Source organism: Scyliorhinus torazame, chromosome 12, assembly GCF_047496885.1.
Source record: "Scyliorhinus torazame isolate Kashiwa2021f chromosome 12, sScyTor2.1, whole genome shotgun sequence".
NCBI classification, from domain to species: Eukaryota; Metazoa; Chordata; class Chondrichthyes; order Carcharhiniformes; family Scyliorhinidae; genus Scyliorhinus; species Scyliorhinus torazame.
The window spans coordinates 156,369,473-156,383,117 of record NC_092718.1 but is presented as its reverse complement, the minus strand read 5'-3'; the positions used below and the strand labels follow the sequence as shown (position 1 = coordinate 156,383,117).

Sequence of the window (13,645 nt, the reverse complement as noted above, 5' to 3'; positions counted from 1 at the left end):
TTGCACATTCTCCCCATGTCTGTGTGGGTCTCACCTCCACAACCCAAAGATGTGCAGGATAGGTGGATTGGCCATGTTAAATTTCCCCATAGAACATACAACACAAAACAGTACAGCACAGTATAGGTCCTTTGGCCCACGATGACCATTTATCCTAATCTAAGAAAAACCTAACCTGTACCCCTTCAATTTACTGCTGTCCATGTGCCTGTCCAAGAGTCGCTTAAATGTCCCCAATGACTCTGACTCCACCACCTCCGCTGGCAGTGCATTCCATGCACCCACCACTCTCTGTGTAAAGAACCTAACTGTGACATCTCCCCTATACCATCCTCCAATCACCTTAAAATGATGTCCCCTCGTGACAGCCAATTTCCCCTCGGGAAAAATCTCTGGCTATCCACTCTAACCATGCCTCTCATCACCTTGTACACCTCTATTACGTCACCTCTCTTCCTTCTGCGCTCCAGTGAGAAAAGCCCTAGCTCCCTCAGCCTTTCTTCATAAGACATGCCCTGCAGCATCCTGGTAAATCTCCTCTGCACCCTCTCCAAAGCATCCACATCCTTCCTATAATGAGGCGACCAGAACTGGACCCAATATTCCAAATGTGGTTTAGCCAAGGTTTTAGTCCTAGGAAAAAACATGAATTGGGTACTAAACTGGGTTTCTGGAAGATTCCTGCCATTTCCTGCTGAGCAGACCAAGTCTCTGTTTAACTAACAATATCTCACTGTGTCACCATCAACTTCAAAGGAATTCTGGAACTCCTGCTCCCAGTTAACAGAACCCACCTTACTTACATAACTCTTATGTGAAGGAATCCTGACTTCTGGACTTTGGTAATCACATGAACTGATATGCATCTCTGTGGCTCTTACTCTTTCAAATTATGCACAGTGTTAAAATCTCCTCTTCCCTCCCTTCTTTTTGTGTGTGAAGTTGTGACCAACCCCCCAGGGTTGATTGTATGAAGAAACTACACTCCTGATATAACCCTAAAGAACACTTGATGTGATTCACTTTAGAACCATAGCATCCCTACAGAGCAGAAGAAGGCTATTTGGCCCATTGAGTCTGCTCTGAAAGGACACCCTATATAGGCCCACTCCCCGCCCTATCCCCGTAAACCCACCTAACCCGCACATCTTCAGACACTAAGGGTCAATTTAATGTGGCCAGTCCACCTAACCTGCATATCTTTGGACTGTGGGATGAAATCGGAGCACCCGGAGGAAACTCACGCAGATACAGGGAGAAAGTGCAAACTTCACACAGATAGTCACTCAAGGATGGAATTGAATCCGGGTCCCTGGCATTGTGAGGCACCAGTGCTAACTACCGTGCCACTCACAACATCAAAAACAGAGGGATTGATTCCCAGTGGGTCAGAATGGAGGAGAGTTTGTGCAGGGGGTCGGGGCTGAAAACACTAGCAACAGCGCCGCTCCCGATAGTTCCGGGGAAATACTCAGGGAGTCCGGTAATAATAGCTTCATTGAAAATCTGGAGGCAGTTTCGCCAACACTTCGGGTTGGGGGCAGGATCAAGGGAAATGCCGATTCAGGGGAATCACAGATTTGAGCCAGGGAGGTGAGATGGAAGTTTTCGGAAATGGGAAGAGAAGGGGATTAAGACGCTAAAAGATTTGTTTCTTCGGGGGCAGTGTCAGCGGTGTACGGAGCTATTCTGGAAGAGGATAAGGCACCACTGGAAGGAATCAAAGCAAAATGGGAGGAAGAGCTGGGAGAGGTTATCGAGGAGAGGGTCTGGTGTGAGGTGCTCCGGAGAGTGAATGCCTCCACCTCATGTGCGAGGTTGGGGCTGATACAGCTGAAGGTGGTATATAGAGCGCACCTCACGAGGGCGAGGATGAGCCGATTTGTTGAAGGAGTAGAAGATGTGTGAGCATTGTGGGGAGGTGGGGGGGGGAGCTGCTAATAACGTTCATATGTTTTGGTCCTGTCCAGAGGTAGGGGAGTACTGGAAGGAGGTTTTTAGGGTAATTTCCAAGGTGGTGCACGTGAAACTGGACCCGGGTCCCCAGGAGGCCATATTCGGGGTGTCGGACCAGCCAGGGTTGGAAACGGGTTCGGAGGCAGATATCATAGCCTTCGCCTCGTTGATCGCCCGAAGGCGGATCCTGCTGGGATGGAGAGCAGCCTCTCCACCCTGTGCCCTGGCGTGGCGGGGGGACCTGTTGGAATACTTGACCCTTGAGAAGGTTAAGTTCGAACTGAGGGAAAGCTCGCAGGGGTTCTACAAGTCATGGGCACTATTTATTATGCACTTTCAAGAACTGGATAACATCGAACATTAGTTGGAGGGGGGGGGGGGGGGGGTTGGGGGGGGAGGGGGGCTGTGTATATTAAAGATGACTATGGGTAATCCCTGATTCCTTTTTGTCATTTGTTTATGTAAACATGCGGGCTGATATTTGGGGGTTGGTGGGAGAATGGGATCGTTGTTATTGTTATGGGGATTGTCATATCTGTTGCTGATTATTGTTTATTGTTGGTGGGTGTAAATTCGGGAGAAAATGTGAAAAAGGAGAATAAAAATATATTTTTTTAAAACAGAGGGATTGAGAAGCATATCGCAGCCTATTAAAAAATAAAAATACCCCTGCTTTGGAACAGGGAATGAGAAAATGAGGGAGTTAAGTTTTGCCTCTCCCCTGTCTGAAACAAAACATATCAAATTCTTCAGGAAGTGATGGGGCAGATGCTGAGGAAATTTTCCTTGGCCAGGAAATCCAGAACAATGGTGCCACAGCCTCAGAATTAGGAATGAGATGAGGAGAGTGTTCTTCACTTAACAAAGAACAAGGAACAAAGAAAAGTACAGCACAGGAACAGGCCCTTCGGCCCTCCAAGCCTGCGCCGACCACGCTGCCCGTCTAAACTAAAATCTTCAACACTTCCGGAATCCGTATCCCTCTATTCCCATCCTGTTCATGTATTTGTCAAGATGCCCCTTAAACGTCACTATAGCCCCTGCTTCCACCGCCTCCTTCGGCAGCGAGTTCCAGGCACCCCCTACCCTCTATGTAAAAAACTTGCCTCGTACATCTCCTCTAAACCTTGCCCCTCGCACCTTAAACCTATGCCCCCTAGTAATTGACCCCTCTACCATGGGAAAAAGCCTCTGACTATCCACTCTGTCTATGCCCCTCATAATTTTGTAGACCTCTTTCAGGTCGCCCCTCAACCTCCATCGTTCCAGTGAGAACAAACCGAGTTTATTCAACCTCTCCTCATAGCTAATGCCCTCCATACCAGGCAACATCCTGGTAAATTTCTTCTGCATTCAAGGGTTGTGAATATTTGGACTTCCCGCGAGAGTTGTGGATACTCAGCTCTGTATTTGCAACTCAGAGATGGGTCATCTTTGTGCACTAAAGGGATTAAGGGATATGAGATTGGTGTAGTTAAGGTCGAAGATAAGCCAGGACCTTGTTGAATGGCAAAGCAGGCTCGAGAGGCGGAATGAGCTTGGCCTATTCCAGCATATGTTTCTTGAATTTCTCTGAGGGACGCTTCTCCATTTGCAATGTTGGTGCTGTGTGATTTCACGATACAGACATTAAATGAGGCACCTTAATTACCCCCCTCCCTGTCCACTCGTAATCAGTCATCCTTATGTTGACCGAGAAAACCTTCTCATTCGGCTTGGACAGATACAAGAAAACACACACTGACTACTGTAAAACTATTTTATTTGGAAATTATAATCTTCAAAACCGATCACATAGAATATGACTCAGACTCACCTGAACTCTAGGTATTACCCATATTTAGTGAAGGAGGCTGGCCAGGCCCCTTCTTCTGCGATGGTTGTTCCAGGGGCTCCCAGGTTGTTGCTGACAATATGTTCCAATGTTCCTTCTTTTATCCACGTTCTGCTAGTGCTGAGTCATAGATACACACTCGCATCTGGCCTGAGTTTTATTGTCCCATCAAGACTGAAACGCATTAATAGAAATAAACAGGATACTCTTATTCCGTCAGGGTGATGCTCTCAAGATCCATTATCCTCTGAAATACTCTTGTCTGATCAGCTATTAGCCCATTAAAGTGTTTTATGGCCTCTTTGTTTATCATTCGTCCTGCTGCAAAGTTGATCACTACTGTCTTGAAGTTAGTTACATACACATAACATGGTCCTTTGACTTTCTGTGCAAACGTGATAACGTCTGTAAGTGGGTAATCACAAAGTTCTATATCGCGATAATGAGTTTCAATGTTGACTTGAGTGCTCTGGCAGTTGGCCAGTATAGATTCAGCCAAGGTCTTATTTGGTAGTTCTGATTTTTGACCTACATGTCTTTTCCCCTCTGTCAGCCTGTCCCCAGTACCACACCTTGTTTCTTCAATGCTGAATAGTCTAACAGTGGATATCTACTCTGAGCATTAACTGGAGCTGAAGCTCCAGAGGACAGCCTTGGTCTCCGAAGGATCCAACCTTGGCATTTTCCCACTGGGCCATGTAAAGAGGGGGACGGTGTATTAGCTTAAAATAAAGGCACTTAATTGGGAAAAGAGAATTCACCAGAATAATCCTGTCCTAATGGATATAGTCAAGCTGCATAGAGACAGGATGGCTGGCCAGGTGACCCCTGAACACTCCACCATTTGCACAGCAGTGCGTAGAGCCAACTGGGTGACCATTATTATTGATTGAGGATATTTGAACAATTTGCAAGATCCCTTCTTTTTAAATAACCGCCAATTTTCCATGGGGAAATATGCAGAGACAGAAAATATCAGCCTCATGTTTGATACAAGAATGACCTAAGAATATTGTGAAATATCTCTCAGTTTTCACAGTAAAGACTGTAGAACCAAAAGAACAAGGGCTTCTAAAGGGAATATGTTTGTTATGAAGCTCACTGGAACACATTGAGGATTAACAGAGATAATTATTGACAGGGTTGGCAATATTGATTATTATTTGTTGAGATACCAGTTTGGATCCGGGGGAAATAATTCCTCTTTGTGTTGTTTTCATTGGAAATATAATGGGATGAATTTCAGTGTTCACTATTTCCAACAAAATGTTTTGTAAAAGAATGTATTTCAATTCAGTGTGGTTTTTTTGCAGCTATTGAATACGTTCCCCTTTATTCGCCACTTCCCAGGTCCACACAATAAGATATTTGAATCTCAAAAGAAAGCCATTGATTTTGTTCAGGAAATTGTCACGGAGCATAAAAAATCATGGGATCCAAATGAACCCAGAGACTTCATCGATGCTTTTTTGGCAGAGCAGGAGAAGGTATGTGATGCATAGCATTCGAATGTTGTGGGCATGTGTTTTAAATTCACTTTCTGTGACACTATACAATGGATGCAATAATAATAATAATCTTGATTATTATCACAATTAGGCTTTCATTAACATTGCAATAAATTTACTGTGAAAATCCCCTAGTCCCCACATTCCGGTGCCTGTTCGGGTGCACTGAGGGAAAATTCAGAATGCCCAATTCATCTAACAAGCACGTCTTTAAGGACTTGTGGGGGGAAACCGGAGCGCCCGGAGGAAACCCACGCAAACACGGGGAGAACATGCAGACTCCGCACAGACAGTGTCGCAAGCCGGGAATTGAACCTGGGACCCTGGCGCTGTGAAGCAACAGTGCTAACCACTGTGCTACAGTGCCACCCATATGTTGTCTTTGAGCAGAGAAAGGGAAAGTAATTGGAGCATATCAAAGGCAGGATTTTTTATACTTGTTGTTAGTCCTCCCTTTCCTTATTTCAAAGGTATTTCTTATCCTCATCCGGTGATCGTCTGACAGTCAAACAGTTATTCATTCCCCCAAGAGACTATCTGGGGCGTCATTCTCCAACCCCCCGCCGGGTCGGAGAATGGCCGTTGGCCGCCATGAATCCCGCCCCCGCCCCCGCCGAAGTCTCCGGTACCGGAGATTGGGCTGGGGCAGGAATCGGGCCGCGCCGGTTGGCGGGACCCCCCGCTCAATTCTCTGGCCCGGATGGGCCGAAGTCCCGCCCAGAAATTGCCTGTCCCGCCGGCGTAAATCAAAGCTGGTATTTACCGGCGGGACCAGGCGGCGTGGGCGGGCTCCGGGGTCCTGGGGGCGGCGCGGGGCGATCTGGCCCCGGGGGGTGCCCCCACGGTGGCCTGGCCCGCGATCGGGGCCCACCGATCCACGGGCGGGCCAATGCCGTGGGGGCACTCTTTCCCTTCCGCCTCCGCCACGGTCTCCACCATGGCGGAGGCGGAAGAGACTCTCCCCACTGCGCATACGCGGGAAACTGTCGACGGCCGCTGACGCTCCCGCGCATGCGCCGCATTTCCGCGCCAGCTGGCGGGGCACCAAACGCCATTTCCGCCAGCTGGCGGGGCAACAAACGCCATTTACGCCAGCTGGCGGGGCGGAAATCCCTCCAGCGCCGGCCTAGCCCCTCAATGTTGGGGCTCGGCCCCCAAAGATGCGGAGCATTCCGCACCTTTGTGCCGGCGGGATGCCCGTCTGATTGGCGCCGTTTTTGGCGCCAGTCGGCGGACATCGCGCCGTTGGGGGAGAATTTCGCCCCTGGTCTCTACCGATTGGTGTTTCTGAACTAGATATTAAAAGTTATTTGTGGGCAGTAGCATAATGGTTTTGTAATTGGACCAGTAATCCGGAGACCTGTGCCTGAATTCTACACTCCCCCACCAAGAGGCTTTGTGGACGTGAAATTGAATGGACAGTAATCCCTTCAGGTTCCTCCCTGCCCCAATCACACAGCGATTTTACGCTGTGGCGAGCAAGGCCTCAGACAGGAAGCCCGCCCTTGCCCTTGATTTGTCACTTAACGGCCGATTCCCATCCAGCCTCACCTTTTAGGCTAGCGGAAGGATGGAACTAGTGTGGGGGAAAATCAACGGAGTGATATTCTGGTGGGAAGACTGGTTCGGAAGAGGGGTGGGGGGCCTCCATAAAAAGTCTCCTACTGAAGTTGGGAGGGTCCCCTCTTACGGACCCATGGTTGCCGGGCTTCCCTTCCTGCTCAGGCCTCTCCCCATGATCCCAATCACCCCCTTCATGCCCCCAAGACCTTCCCTACTCTTCTATGCCCTGGTACCCATTGAACTTACCTTCCTCTCCAATGTCCGGACTTAATCACAGCGGTCCATCTGCATTTCCTTTTCAGTCCACTGCAGCTCTTGTTAATTAAGTTGGTCGATAGTTCTCTAAGGCAGGACTGCACCCTAAGTGAGGCGTAGAGGTCCTGCCTGCAGCCACATTATGCTAATTTGAGCGCAGAAAGGCTGTAGGACGCTCGGTGTCGGCGGGGATGTGTTCTCCGTCGACTCTTCAGATGGTGCCAAGTGAGACCCCACCATCTGAAAAATTCAGGCACTGGACTGAAAAATGGGACAGACTTTCAAAGCTTTTCCTCTTGCACTAGTTCACAAGAAATTATCATCAGTAATGGGGAAACAACAATTTATACTGCATGAGAAGAGAGTGCTGATTGGTTGACAAGTGAACTCTGATTGGCAGAGATGTTGCCGCGGAAAATGCAGCATCCAGCAGATAACTGTCCAGCTTTGCTCAAATTCAAACTGGGCCGATCTCTGATTGCCCGAAGGAATGAACCAGCGAATGGCTGCCTTCCCAAAATTTTGTTTTGTTGAAATAAGCACAAGGCATGGACATTCTCCTTCTCTCTGCAAAGGATAGGGCCTTGTGTGTCAATATATGTGGCCTCCAACGTGTGCAAGTGAGCCACACTGCGAGTCTGACTAATAATCTTGAATTGGTTGTCAATGTCATTCTTCACACAATCAAGATTTTATTAGCCAGTGCTGTTCAATCGCAGAATGACACCTCATGTTGAACCCTATATTTTGCGTTTTGCAAGCACGGCTGGTTGGATAGAATCAGTACTTTGCCTGTTGTGAACAGCCGAAGGTACGTTCTGTTTGATACCACCTGCCAGTTGTTGGGATGTACGGCCTACGTATCTAGCATCACCTCAAAACTGAAATTCCACATTCTTCATTTCTGTAATCAACATGTGCCGGGATTCTCCAATCCCACGACCAAGTTCTGACGCTGGCATGAAAAGCGGCGCAAACCACTCCGGCATCAACAGTCCCCGACAATCAGGAATGCTCCCCTTCCTTGGGGGGCAAGATCGGCAGTGGAGTGGTCCCCGTATCTCCAGCCCGAGCAGAACGGTCGGCGCAATTCCACGCGTGCGCGTGGGTTCCCGTCTCCGCACCAACCCCCGGGCAATATGGCGGAGCCCTACAGGGGCCCAGCGCGGAGGAACATAGGCCCCCACGGAACCAGCCCGCCCAGCGATCGGTAGACCCCGATCGCGGGCCAGGCCACCGTGGAGGCACCCCCGTATAACCCCGCCCCCCCCTCGAGGATGGCCCCTGCAGACGCACCTTCCAGGTCCCGCCGTTTGGGACCTGAGTAACCCACGCCGGTGGGACTCGGCCCAACTCGGTGCGGCGGCGATCCCGCGGGCGCCCGTGAATCGGTGCCGGAGAATCGGTAAGGAGGTGTTGGGGCGTCGGGGCGCGATTCTCGAGTTCCCCCAGGGATTCTCCGACCCGGCGCAGGGTCGGAGAATCCCGGCCATAGCCTCTTTTTGGATTAATGGCAACATTCTGTTCGTGGTGAATCCCACCTGCATTACTATTGCACAGTAACAGCGTGAAACAGCTAGCTTCATCTGTTGCTCACGTTTGAGATATCTTGGGTGGGATCTCCGATCCCCCCGCCGGGTCAGAGAATCGCCAGGGGGTGGCGTGAATCCCACCCCGCCACTCCGACGCCAGCTGCCGAATTCTCCGCCGCCAGTTTTTAGGCGGGGGCGGGGATCGCGCCTGTTGGGGGCCATTGGCAGCGGCCCCCCCCGGCAATTCTCCGGGCCCCGATGGGCCGAGCGGCCACCCGTGTTCGGCCAGTCCCGCCGGCGTGGATTAGGCATGGTCCATATCGGCGGGACCTGGCTTGGAGGGCGGCTTGCAGAGTCCTCGGGGGGAGGCGCGAGAGGATCCCGCTCCGGAGGGGGCCCACGGTGGCCTGGCCCGCAATCAGGGCCCATCGATCTGCGGGTGGGCCTGTGTAATGCTCCGCGATGGCCGGTGCGGAGAAGAAACCCCCTTGCGCATGCGCAGGAAACACGCTGGCGGTCCTGCGCATGCGCCAACTCGCGCCAGCTGGTGGAGGCCCTTCGGCGCCGGTTGGCATGGCACCAACCCCTCCAGCGCCGGTCTAGCCCCCAGAAGTGCAGAGGATTCTGCACCTTCCGGGCGGCCCGACGCCGGAGTGGATAACGCTGCTCTTTGGCGCCGGTATGGGTCGCCCCACCGATTCCGGGAGAATCCCAGCCCTTATCCTTCCAGGGTAATCTGACATCGACTGGGCACTTTTCAGATATGGTAGTGGTGGTCTTAGGCCACACATGAGTTTATGTGATACACAGTGGGCAATGATCTGATCATGGTAACCATTATCCCCCTGGATAGCTTTGATGGGTCACATTTCAGCATCAAGCTTGCAAGGTGAGCAAATGACTCGGGCCCTTTACACAAGGTTGCCTATAAAACAAATCTTAGAGTGTGCAGATTTGTAGGAATCCCAACATGCCTATTCACCAGCGAAGGGAGTTTGTGGTCTACAGTCTTGGGAAATATTGGCTGATTTATCAACTAACACATTGAGGAAAAGGAGTTTGTTTAACTGCTCCATTTCAAAGATGAATCTGAATGTAAAATGAAGCTCATGAGAGTGTGTCAGAGAGTTTTACATGCGACTGCAGGTTCAAATATAGCAAATGTATCATCTACTTGTCGATATATGCAAGTGGTCGGAGGTTAGTGGGTCATTTAATCGAAGACACATTTCTTGTGAAACTGATAAAGATGTTTTGAGAGTCCTATCACAGAACCCTTACAGTGCAGAAGGAGGCCATACGGCCCATCAAGTCTCCACCGACCCTCTGAAAGAGCACCGCGACCAGGTCCCCACCCTATCCCTTGCAAGCCCGTAATCCCACCTCATCTGCACATCCCTAGACACTAAGAGGCAATTTATCGTGGCCAATCCAACTGACCTGCACATCTTGGGACTGTGGGAGGAAACCGGAGGACCCGGAGGAAACCCACGCAGACACGGGGAGAAAATGAAAACTCCAGACAGACAATCACCCGAGGCCGGAATTGAAACTGGGATACAGTGAAAAGAATTGTTCTGCGTCAAGTCCAGACAGCTCATTCCATCCATGAAAAAAACATAGCACATACATAAATAATAATCTTTATTGTCACAAGTAGGCTTACATTAACACTGCAATGAAGTTACTGTGAAAAACCTTTAGTCACCACATTCCGGCGCCTGTTCGGGTACACTGAGGGAGAATTCAGAATGTCCAATTCACCTAACAGCACGTCTTTCAGGACTTGTGGGAGGAAACCGGAGCACCCGGAGGAAACCCACGCAGACATGGGGAGAAAGTCCAAACTCCACACAAACATCATCCGAGGCAGGAATTGAATCTGGGTCCCTGGTGCTGTGATGCAGCAGTGCTAACCACTATGCCAGCATGCGCCCCTGTAAAGTAAAAATGAAATTGGATAAGGAGTGAAATAGTTTGCAGGGCTATGAGGAAAGAGTGGGGGAGTGGAACTAGTTGTATAATTCTGCAACGATATTGGCACAGACACCGTGCTTGGTAATTTTGAGTCAATATATTATCACAGATTTTTTTTTCAACTGTATTTCAGAAGAAGAATGTCCCTGGGACAAGTTTTCTGGAAAATAATTTGATGGGAACGGTTCTTGATCTCTTTATTGCTGGTACAGAGACCACCTCCACCACCTTACGCTGGGGCCTGCTCTACATGATGCTACATCCAGATGTGCAGTGTGAGTATAAATTGAACTCTAATATCTGACAGGGGTATGGGGGACATTATGGATTATGGGAGACAGGACCTGCTAGTGTGAACTGAGATGGAGGATTAGGTAAGGAAGAGAGTTGATGCATTTGGGAGTAACGTCTCTATAGGCCCAGATGACCATAGGCTACTTTCCCCTTTGAGGGGGTGAGCTGACTGGTGGTGATTTAACCTGAAGACCACCACACCTCAGATAAAGGGCAAGGTTGAGAAGGCGAGGTCTTCAGCGCCCGCAATGGAGATTGGATGTAGGACTGTTAGCGGATGAGGAGAATTATTTGGAAATAAATGATACGGGGGGAAGTTCTGGCAGCAACGGTATAGGAAGCGCTGAAGGCAGTGGTTAGGGGGGAGCTAATTATGATACGGGCTCGTAGGGAGAAGGTGGATTGGGCAGAGTTGGATAGGCTGGTTAGGGAAATACTCCAGATGGACAGAAGGTATTCTGAAGCCCCGGAGGCAGAACTGTTGAAGGAGCAGCAGAAGCTGCAGATGGAGTTTGGTCTGATATCCACAGGGAAGGCGGTGGGCAGTTGAGAAAGGGGCGTTATATGAGGATGGTGAGAAGGCCAGTAGGATGCTAGCACACCAGCTCAGGAAAAGGGAGGCGGCCAGGGCGGTAGGAAGAGTGAAGGACAGAGGGGGTAACACAGTCTTGAACCCAGCAGGGGTGAGTGGGGTGTTCAAGGAGTTTTATAGTCGGTTATATGAATCGGAGCCCCCAGCTGGGCTGGAGGGGATCAGGCAGTTTTTGGAAGGGTTGACCATGCAGTCGGGCAAGGGACCGGACGGCTACCCAGTGGAATTTTACAAGAGGTTTTCTGGGACGGTGGGCCCGCTGCTGATGAGGGTATTTAATGAAGCAAGGGAGTGGGGTGTTCTTCCCACAACAATGTCACAGGCTTTGATTTCATTGATCCTGAAGCGGGAGAAGGACCCAAAGCAATGTGGGTCATAGAGACCACAGTCCCTACTGAATGTCGATGCCAATTTGCTGGCCAAAATTCTGGCCTCGAGAGTAGAGGAGTGTGTTCCAGGGGTGGTAGGGAAAGACCAGACGGGGTTTGTTAAGGCGGGCAGCTAACGGCCAATGTTCGAAGGCTTCTGAATATGGTAATAACGGGGGGGAGGCAGAGGACGTGGAGAAGACCTTCGACCAGGTGGAATAGAATTATTTATGGGAGGTCCTTGGGTGGTTTGGGTTTGGGCAGGGCTTTATTGATTGGATTTGGTTGCTGTACTAGGCACCGGTGGCAAGTGTGCGGACGAGCCGGGTGAGTTCGGACTACTTTAGACTGCACCGGAGGACAAGGCAAGGATGTCCCCACTCCCTGCTGCTGATTGCATCGGCTATAGCACCATTGGCGATGGGGCTGGGAGCATCAAAGGACTGGAAGGAGCGAGTCTGGTGGGGGAGGGGGGGTGGATGGAACACAAGGTCTCGTTATATGCAGATGTCCTACTCCTATATATTTCTGACCCGTTAGGGGGGGTGGGGGAGATTATGCGGATCTTAGGGGAATTTGGCCGGTTCTCGGGGTCCAAATTGAATACGGGTAAAAGCGAGGTTTTTGTGATCCAAGCGAGGGGCAGGAGAGGAGACTGGGGGAATTGACATTTAAAGTGGTGGGAGGGAGTTTTCGCTACCTGGGTATTCAGGTGGCACAGGGATGGGAGCAACTACATAAATGAAATCTGGGCTGTTTAGTTGAACAAATGAAGGAGGACTTTCGGAGGTGGGACATGCTCCCTCTGTTAGCGGCGGGGAGGGTACAGGAGGACTTTCGGAGGTGGGACATGCTCCCGCTGTTACCGGCGGGGAGGGTACAGGAGGACTTTCGGAGGTGGGACATGCTCCCGCTGTTACCGGCGGGGAGGGTACAGGAGGACTTTCGGAGGTGGGACATGCTCCCGCTGTTACCGGCGGGGAGGGTACAGGAGGACTTTCGGAGGTGGGACATGCTCCCGCTGTTACCGGCGGGGAGGGTACGGGAGGACTTTCGGAGGTGGGACATGCTCCCGCTGTTACCGGCGGGGAGGGTACAGGAGGACTTTCGGAGGTGGGACATGCTCCCGCTGTTACCGGCGGGGAGGGTACAGGAGGACTTTCGGAGGTGGGACATGCTCCTGCTGTTACCGGCGGGGAGGGTACAGGAGGACTTTCGGAGGTGGGACATGCTCCCGTTGTTACCGGCGGGGAGAGTACAGGAGGACTTTCGGAGGTGGGACATGCTCCCGTTGTTACCGGCGGGGAGGGTACAGGAGGACTTTCGGAGGTGGGACATGCTCCCGTTGTTACCGGCGGGGAGGGTAGAGACCGTAAAAATGACGGTGTTCTTGAGATTTTTGTTTGTTTTCCAGTGCCTCCCTATTTTTATACCAAAGGCCTTTTTAAGCGGGTGAATAGGGTGATATCTGGGTTTCTGTGGGCAGGTAAAACCCCACGAGTAAAGAAAGTACTGTTGGAGCGGAGCCGAGGGAATGGGATGGGGGGGAGTGTGGGGGGGAGGGGGGGGGCGTTGGTGAGGGCTGGCACTGCCGAACTTTAGGCTCCTCTGCCGTTCACGCCGGCCCGGTACTCCACAAGCCCAGTGGTAGTGGCGGCCCTGAGGGTCTGGGGGCAGTGGCGGAAGCATATGGGAGTGGAGGGAGCGTCGGTGTGGCTCCAATTTGCGGTAATCACCGGTTTGTCCCGGGGAGGCGGGATGGGGGT

At 51.0% G+C, this 13,645-nt stretch overlaps 1 protein-coding gene across 2 annotated transcripts in view; it reads left to right on the top strand.

The window, feature by feature from the left end:
* LOC140386678 (cytochrome P450 2J6-like) overlaps nucleotides 1–13,645 on the top strand; it is a 66,772-nt gene that overhangs the window by 36,087 nt on the left and 17,040 nt on the right. Inside the window, exons 4-5 of one of the 2 annotated variants that reach the window (XM_072469227.1) lie at nucleotides 5,141–5,277; nucleotides 10,759–10,900. In XM_072469227.1, coding sequence (XP_072325328.1) covers nucleotides 5,141–5,277; nucleotides 10,759–10,900 — 279 coding nt within the window. Of the gene's footprint in view, nucleotides 1–5,103; nucleotides 5,278–10,758; nucleotides 10,901–13,645 lie in introns of both variants that reach the window. The other variant, XM_072469226.1, reaches the window with a different exon arrangement.